This window comes from Aspergillus flavus, chromosome 4 (assembly GCF_009017415.1).
Source record: "Aspergillus flavus chromosome 4, complete sequence".
Taxonomy (NCBI): Eukaryota; Fungi; Ascomycota; class Eurotiomycetes; order Eurotiales; family Aspergillaceae; genus Aspergillus; species Aspergillus flavus.
In genome coordinates, this window is record NC_092405.1 from 1,835,350 (window position 1) to 1,850,655 (window position 15,306).

At 47.4% G+C, this 15,306-nt stretch overlaps 6 protein-coding genes across 6 annotated transcripts; 3 read left to right on the forward strand and 3 right to left on the reverse strand.

Moving 5' to 3' along the window:
* Nucleotides 1-1,482: 1,482 nt before the first annotated feature.
* On the forward strand, nt 1,483-4,178 carry F9C07_2069630 (major facilitator superfamily domain-containing protein; the record flags this gene model as incomplete). Its single annotated transcript, XM_041291875.2, has 5 exons — nt 1,483-1,811; nt 1,875-2,861; nt 2,925-3,056; nt 3,115-3,355; nt 4,059-4,178. 5 exons carry the CDS (start codon nt 1,483-1,485, stop codon nt 4,176-4,178), a joined length of 1,809 nt encoding a protein of 602 aa, XP_041146116.2.
* A 688-nt stretch (nt 4,179-4,866) lies between these two features.
* F9C07_2157020 (macrolide phosphotransferase k) lies at nt 4,867-7,351 on the reverse strand. Its single transcript, XM_041291884.2, has 6 exons — nt 6,586-7,351; nt 6,482-6,534; nt 6,271-6,423; nt 5,818-6,216; nt 5,252-5,751; nt 4,867-5,199 (listed from the first exon to the last, which is right to left on the reverse strand). Exons 1-6 carry the CDS (start codon nt 6,969-6,971, stop codon nt 5,047-5,049), a joined length of 1,644 nt encoding a protein of 547 aa, XP_041146118.1. The 5' UTR covers nt 6,972-7,351; the 3' UTR covers nt 4,867-5,046.
* Nucleotides 7,352-7,490: 139 nt separating this feature from the next.
* On the forward strand, nt 7,491-9,103 carry F9C07_2157021 (Alpha/Beta hydrolase protein). Its single transcript, XM_041285822.2, has one exon. It carries the CDS (start codon nt 7,707-7,709, stop codon nt 8,661-8,663), a length of 957 nt encoding a protein of 318 aa, XP_041146119.1. The 5' UTR covers nt 7,491-7,706; the 3' UTR covers nt 8,664-9,103.
* A 1,179-nt stretch (nt 9,104-10,282) lies between these two features.
* Nucleotides 10,283-12,027, forward strand: F9C07_1527811 (uncharacterized protein). The gene has a single exon (XM_041285823.2). The coding sequence runs from the start codon at nt 10,480-10,482 to the stop codon at nt 11,935-11,937; it is 1,458 nt and encodes a 485-aa protein (XP_041146120.1). The 5' UTR covers nt 10,283-10,479; the 3' UTR covers nt 11,938-12,027.
* F9C07_1527810 (uncharacterized protein) lies at nt 12,028-13,617 on the reverse strand. Its single transcript, XM_041285834.2, has 3 exons — nt 12,948-13,617; nt 12,138-12,898; nt 12,028-12,083 (listed from the first exon to the last, which is right to left on the reverse strand). The coding sequence occupies exons 1-2, from the start codon at nt 13,364-13,366 to the stop codon at nt 12,172-12,174; spliced, it is 1,146 nt and encodes a 381-aa protein (XP_041146121.2). The 5' UTR covers nt 13,367-13,617; the 3' UTR covers nt 12,028-12,083; nt 12,138-12,171.
* Nucleotides 13,618-13,774: 157 nt separating this feature from the next.
* On the reverse strand, nt 13,775-15,124 carry F9C07_2212809 (uncharacterized protein; the record flags this gene model as incomplete). The annotated part of the gene is made up of 6 exons (XM_071509663.1): nt 13,775-14,540; nt 14,561-14,573; nt 14,621-14,687; nt 14,734-14,893; nt 14,935-15,004; nt 15,065-15,124. 6 exons carry the CDS (start codon nt 15,122-15,124, stop codon nt 14,134-14,136), a joined length of 777 nt encoding a protein of 258 aa, XP_071366407.1. The 3' UTR covers nt 13,775-14,133.
* Between the last annotated feature and the right edge of the window lie 182 nt (nt 15,125-15,306).

Sequence of the window (15,306 nt, forward strand, 5' to 3'; positions counted from 1 at the left end):
AGCCCAACCTCTGCGTGCCCTGACGACGAGTTGGCCAGAGTGAAATCTAAGATGAGCCCTGATCACCACTTGAACCTGCTTTGCCCATTACCCAATGTCACCCTCAATGGAGAATAACTTTTACCAATCAATCATCACTCAGTGCCTCTCGATATGTGATTCAAAACACGAGTTGGGCATCGACGAAGAGCAACACATGCTTGAGTGCGTCAAACACTGCCTTCAAGACTGTCTCACTAAAGCCTTACAGGTCCGCCAGTGGATTCTGAGCACGAAAGCCTTGAGTTGGCCGGTGCGTTGCGTCTCATTCTTGCTACCAAGTTTCAATTCATGGCTCCAAAGCCCATGATAGTCGGCCTCTCAATTTTTCGCTTGACTATCTGGAAGGATACAAAATTTGAAGCTGGAACATAACCTGTGCTCCAGGACTGACCCGATACTTCGAGCATTTTTTCATTGCCGAGCAAAAAACAGTGGATGGGTTGATACGGCTATGGGTATCGCATGTTGAAAAAGAATGTCAGCTATAGTTTGTATGTAGTCACATCAGATGTTTTACGTATGTGTTTTCTCAAACATATCATCACCAAAAGTATTCGAGCGATTAGGACTTATGTAGGCAGGGGACATGTGATCTGAATATCAGTGTTTGATCTAGTAGCGACGTGATGACGTACGCTCACCTTACAATATTTACTGTTTAAATAGACTAGTACACTTCTAAAACTGCATAATTCTAAATCAAATCTAAAACGCAGACTTTTCTCGTCCAGAACGTCTGAGCCTCCTTAGGTGAACTCCGGACGGCAATTGACCTTGCAGTGGCCAATATCAAGGTACCAATAAGAGTTACGGGATCAGGAACGGGCCATGCACGTTCGCTTTAGCGGAACGGCTTCAAGTACCGGTCTTCGACGATAGCTGGGCCGGAAGGGCCTTTCCGTCATTTCCATCCTCACAATCGGCACTTTTACATGAACTACTGAGGATGAAAAATCTTCTGTCTTGAAACCGAGTGTCCTGATAGCGGCTATTCTCGGTTGGCTTCGGTCATGAGTCAGGGTCCACTAGCCTGTTCCTGACACTTGCCACAGCACCGTCAATAACCGAAGCCGTTGCCTGGGTGCCGAAGACTTGATTGGCCAGGGTTCCGACCGTCACATGGTGCTGTGGCTCGTGCGCGTTTCTATAACATCATTTTTATATCGAAAATCTTTATCGCGGAAAAGAATGGGTCTATCCGATGTTCAAATCAGGCTCTGTTTGGCAGCAAAACGTCAGTGGGCTCTTTTCATTTCGATGGAGTACGCGAGACCAGAAGAAATGATGTGAAAAAATGAGGGCTAGTTGGGCCTGTGGCTCTGTCCACCTCTGTGTATATTAGTAGCAGTTGGGAACCTTGCCTTGAGAATTCTGTTGAATTCTCACACGCAGTTATTTTCTTGTACATATCCATAAAGATAATAAGATAGTCCCTTTACAATGGACCATACTCGGGGTGACATCCCGACTTACCAAGAAGATCACCGCAAGTGTCCATCTCTTGATGAAACCGACACTGATAGCGAGGACTTATCCGATGAAACGGCAAACCATGTTAACTCTTTAGAGCTCGAGCGCATAAACACATATCGCCTTCAGCAAAAGACAACCGTTGGCTCGACCAGAGGCCCCCTGCCGCGGGAGCAATGGCTACCAATGGGTGCAGGGAAAGAATATCCTCCATTACTCCCTGATCCTGAGCAATATGTGGTTGAGTTTGATGGACCAGACGATCCATTACATCCCTACAACTGGTCCATGCTGAGAAGGTTCGCCTGTCCCACCATGGATTGTCATAAGTGGATTTAGTTACTAACACGGCATCTATTTAGAGCTTTCCTCGTATGCATCCTGTGCTACGCAACCTTTGCCGGCTCCTTCGCTAGTGCCGTCTTCTCCGCTGCCATTGGTTCCGTGAGCGAGCAGTTTAATATCGGTACGGAGGCTGCATCGCTAGGTGTCACATTATACGTTTTAGGTTTCGCTGCCGGTCCGACGATCTGGGCGCCGGCATCTGAGCTTATCGGACGACGCTGGCCGTTGTCCGTTGGCCTCTTTGGATGTGGTGTCTTCAGCATTGCCTGCGCCACTGCAAAGGATGTACAGACTATTATGATAAGCCGTTTCTTTGCTGGACTGTTTGCCGCCAGCCCCATCTCCATCGTCCCTGCTGTATTTGCTGATCTATTCAACAACGCACAACGGGGTATCATCATGTCGATCTTCTGCATGGCTGTCTTTATCGGACCCTTTGCCGCCCCTTTCGTGGGCGGATTCATCGCCATGAGCTCCCTCGGATGGCGCTGGACTATGTACATATCCGCCATCATGGTGTTCCTGGGCTTCATTCTCGTCCTTATATTCCTGGATGAGTCCTACCCTCCCGTGATTCTAGTCCGCAAGGCCTCGGAGCTTCGCCGGCAAACCCATAACTGGGGAATCCACGCCAAACAAGACGAAGTGGAGGTTGACTTCAAGGAGCTCATCCGGAACAACTTCACGCGCCCAATTACCATGCTATTCACAGAGCCTATTCTCCTCCTTATCTCCATTTACATCGCATTCATCTACGGCCTCATGTATGCCTTACTCGGTGCATACCCGGTCGTCTTCCAGGGTGTTTACGGTATGAACATGGGTGTTGGTGGTCTTGCGTTTGTCGGCCTTATTCTGGGTGAACTGCTCGGCGGCTGCTATGTGCTCTTCCTCCAGGGCGCTTATAAACGGAAGCTTGCAGCAAATGGAGACAAACCGATCCCTGAATGGCGTCTCTCCCCTGCCATACTAGGTGCTGTACTCTTTACAGGAGGAATGTTCTGGTAAGCCACTCCCCTTCTCCTCTTTACATCCCTGGTTAGAAACATTACTGACAATCTCAATAGGTTCGGCTGGACCGGCTACACATCCTCCATCCACTGGATGGCACCCATGGCCTCCGGAGTCCTCACCGGCGCCGGAATCTTCCTCATCTTCCTACAATGTTTCAACTACATCGTTGACTGCTACCCCACACTGTAAGCCTAACCCCAATCTCACAATACCCAACCCCAGTAACTAACAGATATTACCTAGTGCGGCCTCCACCATAGCAGCAAACACAATCCTCCGCTCAGCAGTCGGGTGTGCATTCCCTCTCTTTTCGAGACAAATGATGCAGAATCTCGGTGTCCAATGGGCCGGAACCATGCTCGGCTGTATTGCGGCTGTGATGATTCCTATCCCTGTTGTGTTTAAGTTGTATGGTCCTTGGCTGAGGGCTAGGAGTAGGTTGGCGTGTTCGCCGGTTTATGATGTTGAGAAGAAGGCTTATGATGTATGATTTTTGTGTTTGGATAAAAGTTTGGTTTTTGGATTTGGCTTTGTAGGTTTGTTTTTCTAGCGGAGATACCATTTGCATAGCGTGTGATGTGGTGTTGTGAATTTAGTTTTTGATATTTTTTAGGGATTTGGTGATGGGTTTGTGTGTTGTAAATAGCATTATGATGAGTGGTAACCAATACTGGTTAATTATATTTACTACGAGATATCTTGAGTGAAACTATATGTAGGGTGGATAAAGACTGATGATTAGACTTCGACTGAAGTGTTGTATTTCCATTGAAGTGATGCTATCAACTGTCACGCGTTCCACTTAATCACCACAATGGAGATTAAAGGAGGGACTCGGTTTCTGTACCACCCATGAAAAAGCCCCAGTCCAAGAAATAAACAATAAGAGGTCAGACTAGGGAAAGAAACCGAAACTGGTCCGCGTTCCACCCACCCAAAAAGAAACGAGGGAGGGACCGAGATTCAGCATGACCCTAGTTTAGTAACCCCACAATGCACAGAAAACAATCAACTGACAAAAGAAAAGGCCCCAAACAAAAGGAGAGAATGAAAGGTAGCTTGCTAAGCCACCCGAGCAGCCTGATGTCCACAATCGTCCGGAAGTTCCATAGTTTCAATTGATGCAAGTCCCACGTTCAGAACAAGATCACCGAATCGGTACAGAGACAATACCAATGTGTCAAGAGAGCCCTGCAGAAGATTCTTTTCGAGAGATGTATGCTCTTGCAGCCAACGCTTCGCGCAGTTGTCGTACACCTCACAAAGTCGGTCGAGGCCAACAGTGCCCTCGTGATTGTGGTGGGTGACAAGGTATTCTCCATTTGATGTAACGGTGATGATGAGACCGGGAATGAGATTAGAGATGGCATGTATGGTCTCACCGAGTGTTAGGGATGATATTTCATTGATGTGGTCCTTGAAGGATGGCAGAGGATCGGTTGGGACATTGGTTATGAGATTTTGTTCTTTTTCTGTGGCTGGTTCGATGGGGAGGGATGTTGGGCGGGATAGATTTGCGACTCCTTCAGTGTTGTTGCCTGTGTTATCCTCCTCGTCATCATCTTCGTCCTCCATTTCGTCGTTCATGTTAGGGTTGCGAATTTACAGGCTGGTATCCATAGTTTGGTCATGAGTGGAGGTAGTGGACTCTTTTATATTACGTGGAAAGCCAGGTATTAGTCATAGTGACATTCACTGGAGACATGAAAGCTCACTCTTTGGATGATGAGCTCGTGGTTTGCCTCAAGAGGAGATTGTAAAAGATTGAATGGCTTAGTACGATAATTCACTAGCTTGGTACTTCCTCAGAATGTTTCCGTCATTCGATGCAAATCGCTGAAATCCTCATTCATCTACAGAGAAAATCACTGGGATACTTTAGTTATGAAACACATTTGGTTGGGTAGCTTGTATTCCAAGCCAAAGATATAAAGAGTGTGGATGCAGTAGAATGTTTCATACACAAGTCAAACAAGGAAGCTACACAATGAACTGCAAAGATGAGTACGCTCTGTCCAATTTGACGATAGGTGTGTCTAAATACAAAGAATTTCTGCATACCTCTTCTACAAGGCCGGAATACACCATATTTACATTACTATCTCATAAGTGCATCTCCAATATTTTCAAAAGAATGCAAGGTCTTCCACAAGCATCAGAACCCTGCAGGAAGAGTCATACCTTGTCTGACGACTCATCACCACCCTTCTCATCCAAGCCAAACTTGGTATTAAGCTTATCCCGGAGCTTGACTTCCCTTTCAACAAGCGTTACCAACAATCCCAAGCCGGCAAAGGCTATCGCCACGAGCCAAACTGTACGAAGTGACTGTGTGGAGGAAGTCAGTATACCACAAGCTTACGAGAACCAGCTAACATACCTTCTGAAAGACCTGAACAACCTGTTCTCGGGAAGCAGGGTCCTGGATACTGTCTAAAAATGCCTTTGTGGAATATTCGTATGCACGACCACCTGTCAGATAATGAGCTATGGCTGGGTTCGTGATACTCCTTGCATTCTTCCGACATTCGTTGTTGTATATGGCGCTAGGGATCGTGACGCCCCATACGCTGCCAAAGCCCCGGGCAAAGCTCCAGACGCCTGTAGTTACTGCGACCAGGCTTTCATCTAAGGGAGCTTGCATGGCTGGGAGGGTAATTCCAGACAGTAGACCAGCACCGACTGAGCAGAGAAGCTGGAAACATACCCAAGCAGCCGTACTAGAATTTGCATTGAGTAGGCTGAACAGACTCATAGCGATTGTGAGAGGAATGAAACCGAGGAAGTGGAGGGGCTTGTAGCGACCGAGCTTGGATAAGAGTAAACCTCCTAAAATCGCGAACGGGGGGATGCCAGCGAAGACCGGCAATGTGTTGATACCTATAATTTAGTTAGTTGAGCGAACATGCTTACTAAGGACGACCACCCCGAGAGAGTTTGCCTTACCTGATCGCATTGCTGATACCCCTCGAACAGCTTGAAAATAGATAGGTAGGAAGTAAAATGTCCAATATACACAAATCGAATGCGTGAAACATAATATCAATGCAGCAATAGATGTTCGATTGGACACGGTGCTGCACGGGAATGATGGCTCCTTGCTAATGGTCCATTCAAACGTGATGAAGAGACCGATTCCGACGAAGCCAAGGACAATTGGAACAACGATATGATACGTTCCCCAGTCATATATGGTGCCTCCCCAAGTCAGTGCAATAAGAACAGCAATAATGGCAGCGATAAATATAGCATTTCCTGCTATGTCAAGCCGCCCTAATCGCTGTTTCCAGGTTTGATCACGCTCGTAGTTCAAATGGAGAAATAGAAATAGAGCCACAAAGGCAGCTGTTTTCCTGGTGAGCGTGTGTTGACATGATAATATACGGGCTCGGTCCTTACCACCCCCAATAGGTATATTAAGATAGAAAACCCAGCGCCACGTCGAGTGATCAGTGATGAGACCACCGAGAAATGGCCCAAGAGCAGCTCCGATGGTTGCAGTCATTTGAATCCAAGCCATGTACTTCCCACGCTCTCGTAGTGGTACCAGATCTGTTAGGGCCAGAATTAGTACAAGTTTCTCGAAATAGAAGAAAATCGGCAAACTTACCAGTAACGACAGTATTGATCAATAGAGCTATTGCTCCTCCCCCAAGACCCTGTCTATGAGGAAGATGAGTTTGCGGACGATGTGTCTAGATATTCGATACATACACAGTACGAGCGGCAATCAGCATCCGCATCGATGTGGCACCACCACATAGGCCACTGCCGAGTATGAACAATGCCACAGCCATAAGAAGAAGCGGACGACGGCCAAAGATGTCACTGGCCTGAGCAATCAGTGGCAAGATTGCCAGCGAGGCTAAGAAGTACGCATTGGGAACCCATATGTAGGCACTTGATCCTCCAAGGGCTTTCGTTATTGTTGGTAACGCGCTGGTGATAATGGTCCCTTCGATGGTCGATAGAAGACCAGTAAGAGAGAGGGCAATGGTAATTGCCCAGAAGCGCCATGGATGTTTTTGGGCTGCTTGGTCGTTCGTTATAGAACTTCTCGCGCCGGCGTGTTCTGCTGGAGATGCGACACTCCCTGACATTATCACCAATTGTCTGCTAATACTAACACAATGTTTGAGCTATGAAGGGAGAATGCTTGGGATATACGGAGCTGAAAAAGGGGGAAAGGGACTGCTTCTTCTTTATATGCCTGTCTCCGAATGCTCTTCGGTCCATTGAGCAAAAGTGACCGAAAGTGCCCGACTTGGGACAATTATGCATCTAAACTTTCGGCGTACGGAAGACATCAAATTGTCGCGGATAACTTATTGTCCTTAGGATCGAGAGGACGACGAAATACACAAATAATAAGAGTTACGACACCATTAGTCAAGGTGAATTCTCATTTAGTCGCTAGGAATTTCGGTTACTACAGCCAATCATAATCCTTCCGACTGGCGATATGCCCAAATCTGCTGGGTTTCTTGAGATAGTGATCGATGCTGTGGGTCCCAATTTCGCCGCCCCGAAAGCTAAGACCACTGGGAGAGTCCTAAATTACCACTAGTCATGGATCAAGACTGACTCAAGGCTGTCAGATTCAATCAAGCTTTTCCTGTGTCGCATTTGTATGTTCGTGGTCCCCGCTTACTACCCCTCGCTTAAAGTCTTCCCAAATTCTCCCCACTTGGACTCTCCTGAAATCTGAAATCATTTATGTCACTACTGTTTCCCCCTCTATCGCACCAGGAGCCTGACCAGTGGCCCTTGTGAACTCCTCTGTGGCCACAGTACCATCATTCCATACAGTTGATTTCGTCATCTTCTTCTACATTATGTCTCAGTATCAATTCTTGTCACTGGCTACCAAGCCAAACGCTCAGCTCTGCTACAGCTTCCAACCGGCAGTGGGCACAGTTGATCACGTATTAGTCGTGTTTGTCAATGGCCTCGGACTACCACAAACCTCATGGGAGGGTGTCATTGCGCGCCTGCAGGCACAGCCTCCCGCCCCAGGCCTGCCCGCCATGTTGACCTATGACCGGTATGGCCAGGGCCAGACGACTGACCGTGATCCTGGTGACATCACCGCCGAGGACCCCATGCACGGTCATGATACTTTGACAGTAGTCCGTGACCTGCATCAATTGCTCACACAAATCGCATCGGAGAAAATGGGTATATCCGATATTAGCCGTCTGCCGCTCGTGTTGGTCTCTAACTCGATTGGAGGCGCGCTGGCACGGCTCTATGCTCAAGAATACCCCGGTACTGTCGCAGGTCTTCTTTTTCTTGACAGCGTGCTCGCAAATTCCGACTTTGTCTCCATCTATCCCGATCCAGATGCACCAGGCTTCGATCCGACCAGCTTGCCGGAAGGGGTGACGGTGGATTCTATCCGTGCCGCTCGGGCATATATGCAACGGGTATTTCACCCCAGCAATGGGAGTCGTGAAGGACTCAGTCGAAAGAACCTGGCGCAACTCTTACCGGACAGCGATGGGCCCAAGTTGCAGGGTCCGGATGGTCGTGGTCCCTGGGTTACCGTCGTCGGTCATGAGTTCGAGGCGTTCAAGGTTGAATTCGAGCAGATGAGCGGTGCGCTCCCGAGACTCACGGAGGTCTACATGAATCCTTACTGGCATCGTTTCAATCAAGGGTTGGCCAAGCTCACCGAGCCGGATCGCAGCAAGGGCCCTCTCCTGGCCCCGGGGGCCGGTCACTTTGTCCAGAGGGACAATCCGGAGTTTGTCTTTAATGAACTGCGTGGTATTCTAGATAGGGTCCTTTGAGATGCGACAGACGCATGTGGCTTTGTACGGAGGAGGAAATGAAACAGATTGGTTTTGATCCTTGTCTATATTTTACTCTGTTAAGTTCAACTCGCCCCTAACCGACGATTACTTCACATCCTGGAGCCGGACATGTTTGTAAACCCGTCCTTTCCTCGCCCGCCATATTCGGACGAGACTCGATCATTCTAGTCAAGGAAACCGTAAGCGTAACCAAACTGGTTACGCTATTTCTGCAGTGACGTGTAGTAAACCGGCTTAGCTGTTACATATCAATAACCAGATATATGCTCGCGGCAGGACCCGGTGTAAAGATTTTGCCTGGTCTTCCTGCTAATGAGTGGGGGTTTGCGCGCTGTTGAATAGCTTGATATTCATCTATAGTTATCGTTATTGCAGAAGGTGGTGATTTAGAGCTTGAACTCAAGTCTTGAAAGGCCTGTTTAATTCCTCGTAGCCTTAAATTGTCGCATGCCTAGTGAATCTTTGTTGCATGTATTGTAGACCCGGGCCTTGCATGATCAGCTATTCCTTCATCTTCTCAACTATCGAAGAATGCCCAATTTGCTGCCGCCTTCACTAGTGTTCGTAGAAGACGAAAAGCTAAAACTGTTTCGTTGCACGTATAGTACGCCGAAAGGTAATGTTGGCGCCTCTTACATCAATCAAAGGTTACCTCAGTGCTCTAGTCGCCTACCTGTTAACCGACCATACTAAACTCTCATGGTGGAGCTATCTGCACCGTCTCTCATTCCTACTTTTACTACTTGGCTACTACTTGTGAAACCTGGTTGGAAAAAATAAAATAGATCCAGAACACCTCCATGTATTGTTATAGTCCAATTACTGTTCTTGAAAAAAGAACTGTCCTCTATTGGTGTTTACCCCCGTTTTATACCAACGATAATCGAAAGAAAGCGGAACGATAAACTTAGGGCAGATTTTGATAGCTGAACAGGAAGGAAAGTCTGGTTCGATTAGTGCTAAACACACAGAATGTCATAGAGCATGGGCCACAGGAACCCTCTACACCAACAGAAATCTAACCCCAATGTCGATTACGCGTAGTGACAACTAAGATCAGTCTCAGCGTCGCGGATCAAATGACTCCTGTTCATTCCACGACCCAGAGCTTCTTTGTCGAGCAGTTCTCGATAAGCACTCTTCGCCACGTTGCTTGCTTCCGGTATTGGGGTATCTAAATAGGGGTATTGTAACGTAAACGATGAGCTGCACCAGTCTGGGACATTCCTTCATCAGTTAGTTGATTGGCTTTGGAGAGAACCAAGTGTCCCTTTTAGATCAATCTTTATATTGGGGAAATGAGGGGGACGTCGGGCTTGTAGTGAAGTCCCTACCTTGCCCTAACGCTAATACTATTAGCGCAATTCGACTGCTCTTCAGGTTCCATAGAACACACCTCCGTATATATACTCCATACTACTAGAGCTGTGTACTATTTAAGCGATCTTATATCCTAAGCCACAAAGCCTCAGATCAGTGGAATCAAAGCCTTAATTTCCATCCCTATTAGTAGAGGACAAAGGATTAGGCGCGCTAGGCCTGAAACGCGGCCTAGAGCGTGTTGTCAACAAAGAACTATAAATAGCGGTGCTATAGGGGGATGAAAATCTTGTTAATTTGAGGATATTTATTATGGACGTGTCAAAATAGAAACCTTAGTCCCTCATAAATCAAGTGTCGCGTCAGTTGAGTTGCTTCGTGACACGCCGACGACATCCAGAATTCCGCCTGTCAGAGAATACTCCCCTTATTTGCCAAACAAATACTACATAATACATCCCCAAACCCAACGATGGTTCAAATTCAGGACCTCCCCATCGAGGTCCTGTCTCGTTGTCTCTCTTTCATTAAGTGGCCCGGTCTGCCCCTTAACCCCTTCACGATAGATACATTTATTATCCCACATCAAGCTATGCGCAATTTGATGAACATATCCCTTGTATCACGGAAGTTCCGAGACCTAGCACAGCCATTCTTGTTCCGTGATCTCGAGGATCTCAGTCTCGATGGCACACCGAGCCGGTTTATTCGCTTCTTAAAAGCTATCATCATGCGCCCACAGCTCAGGAAGTACGTACATTCTGTCACTTTGCACCCGATGGAGAGTGATTCGCTTGAGAAATTCGGGGAAAATCTACCCAGTCATGACATAGAATTTTTCACGCGTGCTCTTCAGGAAGAGGCGTTACTGTCGGACATGACTGTGGGATTTGCCAGCCTCTTGCTAGCTCTATTACTCACCAAGACCCCAAATTTGCGTATGCTCTCACTCTGTGGCACTGCGTTTTCCATGAGGCCACTTAACCCTCTGTTTGTCCGTGACCCGTCTTTCTTGTCCAACCTTGAAGAGCTTCACCTCGAGGGAGACCAACAAAACCCAGACTACAATATCGCAGCATTTCATAGACTTTTTACCCGGCCACGTTTGAAGCTTCTCGCCTGTGACTCTGGACAGCTCGAGGGCAACGATATTCCTACCTCCTGGGCTCCCAACACGCTCGCAGTGGAGGAAATCCGCCTCACTAACTGCGACCTGAACTACAATAGCCTAAAGCGATTAATCCAGACATGCAAGAAACTGGTGCACTTCATCTTCCTCGGTTGGAGCATCGATAATGATCCGACAGATGTTTGGAGCAGCAGTCTGACTCTTCATTTTGACGAAGTCGATCTAATCGAAGCACTCCTACCACACCAGGACACCCTGGAATTTCTTGGTATAGAATTTTTTGACAGCCACGTCCCTAGTCGGCTTGAGTCGCTCGAGAAATTTCCAGGAGGGAAGATGCCTTCACTACGTGACTTCCCTGTTTTGAGTGAGCTCACGATCCAATTCAGTCTTCTTACGCCGCGCCCGGAATTTCCTTCCGCTTTGAAGCGACTGACTATTACGAACTGTACCACGTCTATCTGGGATATGACTCACTGTATCGCAAGCGACTGTAAAAGCGGACGTTATCCAGAGTTAGAACAAATCATAGTCCTGACGGTTGACATCACACAACTTATGGAACTGGACAAGCAGAAGATTCCAGATGGTCAAACACCCGAGGAATGCCTCTTGAGTCTCCGAAATTTGTTCAAGGGTACAAAAATTGATTACCAAATCGAGCCCTACCCAAGGCGAGAGGATTTGTTTCCCATGTGTGGCTTTATAAATGACGGCTTCTCGGAGGATGAATTCTCAGAGGGGGAATCTGAGACAGAGGGCTCGGTTGACCATGACGACAGGGATGATCAGCTCAACTAGTAGATGCGGGCCATTCAAGAACATGGCATAGAATACCCTATATGGGCGGCGGAACGAGGCCGGAGAGCGGCGATAGCGACATATGAAACGCCCCCCGTGAGCCTGTTGAGATAAGATTTATAAGCGCTATGGTTATCTCAGTGTCTCTTCATCCATGTTAGAAAGCAGACAATATGATTCGATTATCCCACAAGACTGACAAGAGTAAGACCAAATTTTCCTTATCTGAATCGCCTAATTCGTCTTATCCAGCGGACGCACTCGGATATCCCCACAATTACCAATACTTCGCCGGAGTCTTTCCAATGCTTCCTGGCATATCTGCATCGCGAACCGAAGTTGAACATCTCGGCATCCCCCAAGGGAGAACCCATCAATCGACAAGTCAGGCATGATAGGTTCGTCATCAGCCAAATGCTCGCCGCAACTCTGTAACTCCTGCAACGTGTCGAGCATACGAGAATATATGAGTTCGAGCCTTGTATAACAGCCCAAAGCCAAGAGCGCTGTGGACCTATCCTGGAAGAATTGCCTTTCACTTCCCCCGTTTTCCGCTACTAGCTTCTTTATTCTAGCGGTCAATGAGAGGATCTGGCCTATTTGGAGTTCAGCTACGCTGAAACTAGGTTTCTTTGTAGTGGAGGCATCGCCACTGGAATCGCTTGTTGTATCGAGCGTTGTATGTGATTGTGCTGTGTTCTGATCCTTAGCAGAACTTGCGTGAAGTGGGTGCTGGAATAATGCTATATTAAGCTCACATAGCTCCCTGAGACACTGGAGATGCTCTTCTGGACTATGTGACGTGGTATCACCCGGAGGCACAGAGTTGGACTGTGACACATGAGTTTGACTGGCTGGTACTTCAGACGTCGCCAAAACCCCAGTGCTGGAACCCTCTACATCAAAGCCAGCTATGCCATAATTCGGCGTAAACACACCCCCGAAGCTCGATTCAGGAAGACTGTTATCAGTCAGTATACAAAGTGCAACCGTGAAAGTAACATCCTCACATGTTCAAAAATTCCAAAAGATCCGGCTGCGGCGAAGCAATCGACAAATTATTTGTCGTAGTCAAAGACGGTACAGAATCCAAGATATTCCAAGATGCCGTCCCCGAGCTACTGCTACCTAACGGACGTGTTTCCTCGATCGGTTGCGTTGTCATGTCCTCTTGCGTCTCATAAGACACATAGCTACTACCGCGTACATTAGGCGGGCGACCCATGGGCTTTGGACGTGGAACTGTACAGATAGCTTTTGCACGGACACACCGGCGACATTGTTCGGGACTATCCCATATGCAACGTAGCTTTTGGCCTCGACACCGATCGCAGGCGGATTTTGGTTTCTTGTTTTTTGTGATCTTGTCGCTGGATGTTGAGGCTGTGGGTTGTCTTCGGGGCTGCGGTGTAGGATGCACCATCTTCATCTAGATAATTGGTGACGGTGTTTCAAGGTACAATATGGAAGAGAAAGTAAGAGGTAAAAGTGCGATTGCTAGGTCAGTACTCTGGGGGCGGAATATGTACAGCGGTCTTATAGGTGGCTAATTAATAGGCGCTTTTTGGATTACAAATGATCGCTAATCGTCTTCTTGGCTCAATAGAGCCTAATTTATGCCAATTTCTGTGGTTTGGAGGCCGTTTATTCTGTGGAATTTGACAATAAACGCGAAAACGCAAATTGATGTAGTTTTGTATGAAAAGCAATATACCATGAGATACATATTGACTCGGTACCGCTGTCTTGCTATGCTGCTTCCACAGCTTCTCCTTCCACTAGCTTCCGTCCATATACAACAACCCTACAAGTCAGTTTAGCCCTATCCTCGCATCTTCCTGATTGCAGCTACACGTACATTTCCTGATACGCATGGATCGACGGATCTCTCAGAGTACCTCTCATCCTCTCAAGATACACTTCCACTTCATCACGTATCCACTAACCAATTAGCATACTGACTCAATCGCAAGTAGTCCAGGACTCATATACACCCAAAATTGTCGTAAACAACATCATCGCATAACCCCCAATAGCCTCCTCAGCATAGACACGGTTCAACTTCCCCAGAAGCTTGAAATGGGAATCTTTCGGCCATGGCCCAATAGGACACTTATATCGACATTCCACGACATCGACAAACCCAGCTTTCTTGATTCGATCCTTTGCTTCGTCTACAATCCGGAAGGTTTTCCCTTATGTATCGTCAGCCTTGAGGAAGTGCTGCGCCCATTCGTTATGCATAGACCCATTCGTAGTTCCGTCGTCGGATTTACCTTGGACGGATTGTTCGAGTTGTTCAATATATTCGCCTGGTTTAATGTGTCTAGTTTCGTTAGCAATTATCCTTCTACGTAAATGACGGCGAATCGCATCGTACTTGTAGGCCTTTGTGTAGAACTCATCCCAGTCAGACACACAGCCATAAAGACCACGTACATGCACGAAGTCGAAAGTATCGTTCTTATATAGCCAAGGGTCACAGCAGTCATCTACCTCAAACTGCACATTTGGTGGGGTAAACGATGGCTGGATGGGCGATAAGTCTGTTCCGATCACTTTGGCTGAAGGGTGCATGTCACCGAAGTCGATCGCCCATAGACCTGTTCCCGTCCCAACGTACAGGACATTCTTTTCTATCAGCGCCTCCTTTCACTCATGCACATGGGTGGAGGCAGCTCACTTGAGGTTTATCGGCGATAGGAGCAAGGTATAATCTACCGCTTAGAAGTAGGCGGTAAACCTCATGTCTATGAAGATTAGCCCGTGTATGTGTAAGCTGCGAAAAGAATATACCCGATTTGCATGCTCTCCTGGGCTTTATCTTCATTTGGACCCCTGCCTATGTCAGCGTTCGGTAACAAGATCCCAAGCCAGTCACTAGTCGTACCAATAAGCGCCTGCATGATAGGCGTGGTAACGGCGGCCATTCTCGTAGTAGTAATTGGTGATACTACTGCGGAGCGAGGTGAGTTCACTGATATAATTAGCTTTTACTGTTTTCGCCATTTATTTGGTGGACGCACGACTGGGAATCTTCTAATCCTGATTCGCTGGGGCCCGTGCCCTAAGTGAAATTACCAGTGAGATGTAACTAATAACAGTTATTGCTTCGTAGGGCGCTCACAACAGTGATAAAGTTTTCATCTTCAGTATCAACTTCCAAAGGAACGTGGTGGTTGGCCATGAGGACTTGTGTGCAGGCAATGGTTTAACGACGAAAGTACCAGGTGGGAAGTGAAGGAACCGAAGGGAAAAAGCAGGACAAGAGTCTACAACGTTGGAGCACACTGATCGTGGGAAAAACCGTTAGTAGTGGGTAGAGTTGACCGTGGATACAACGGAGAGTAGCATCCAATGACACATGCT

Coding starts and splice junctions, on each gene's coding strand:
- F9C07_2157020 (XM_041291884.2), bottom strand. CDS start 6,971: ATGTCAGGGAGTGTCGCATCTCCAGCAGAACACGCCGGCGCGAGAAGT. Junction 6,535..6,585: donor CTGATTGCCGCTCGTACTGT/GTATGTATCGAA, acceptor TCTTCCTCATAG/ACAGGGTCTTGGGGGAGGAG. Junction 5,200..5,251: donor TTGTTCAGGTCTTTCAGAAG/GTATGTTAGCTG, acceptor TCCTCCACACAG/TCACTTCGTACAGTTTGGCT.
- F9C07_2157021 (XM_041285822.2), top strand. CDS start 7,707: ATGTCTCAGTATCAATTCTTGTCACTGGCTACCAAGCCAAACGCTCAG.
- F9C07_1527811 (XM_041285823.2), top strand. CDS start 10,480: ATGGTTCAAATTCAGGACCTCCCCATCGAGGTCCTGTCTCGTTGTCTC.
- F9C07_1527810 (XM_041285834.2), bottom strand. CDS start 13,366: ATGAAGATGGTGCATCCTACACCGCAGCCCCGAAGACAACCCACAGCC. Junction 12,899..12,947: donor CTTTTGGAATTTTTGAACAT/GTGAGGATGTTA, acceptor GACTGATAACAG/TCTTCCTGAATCGAGCTTCG.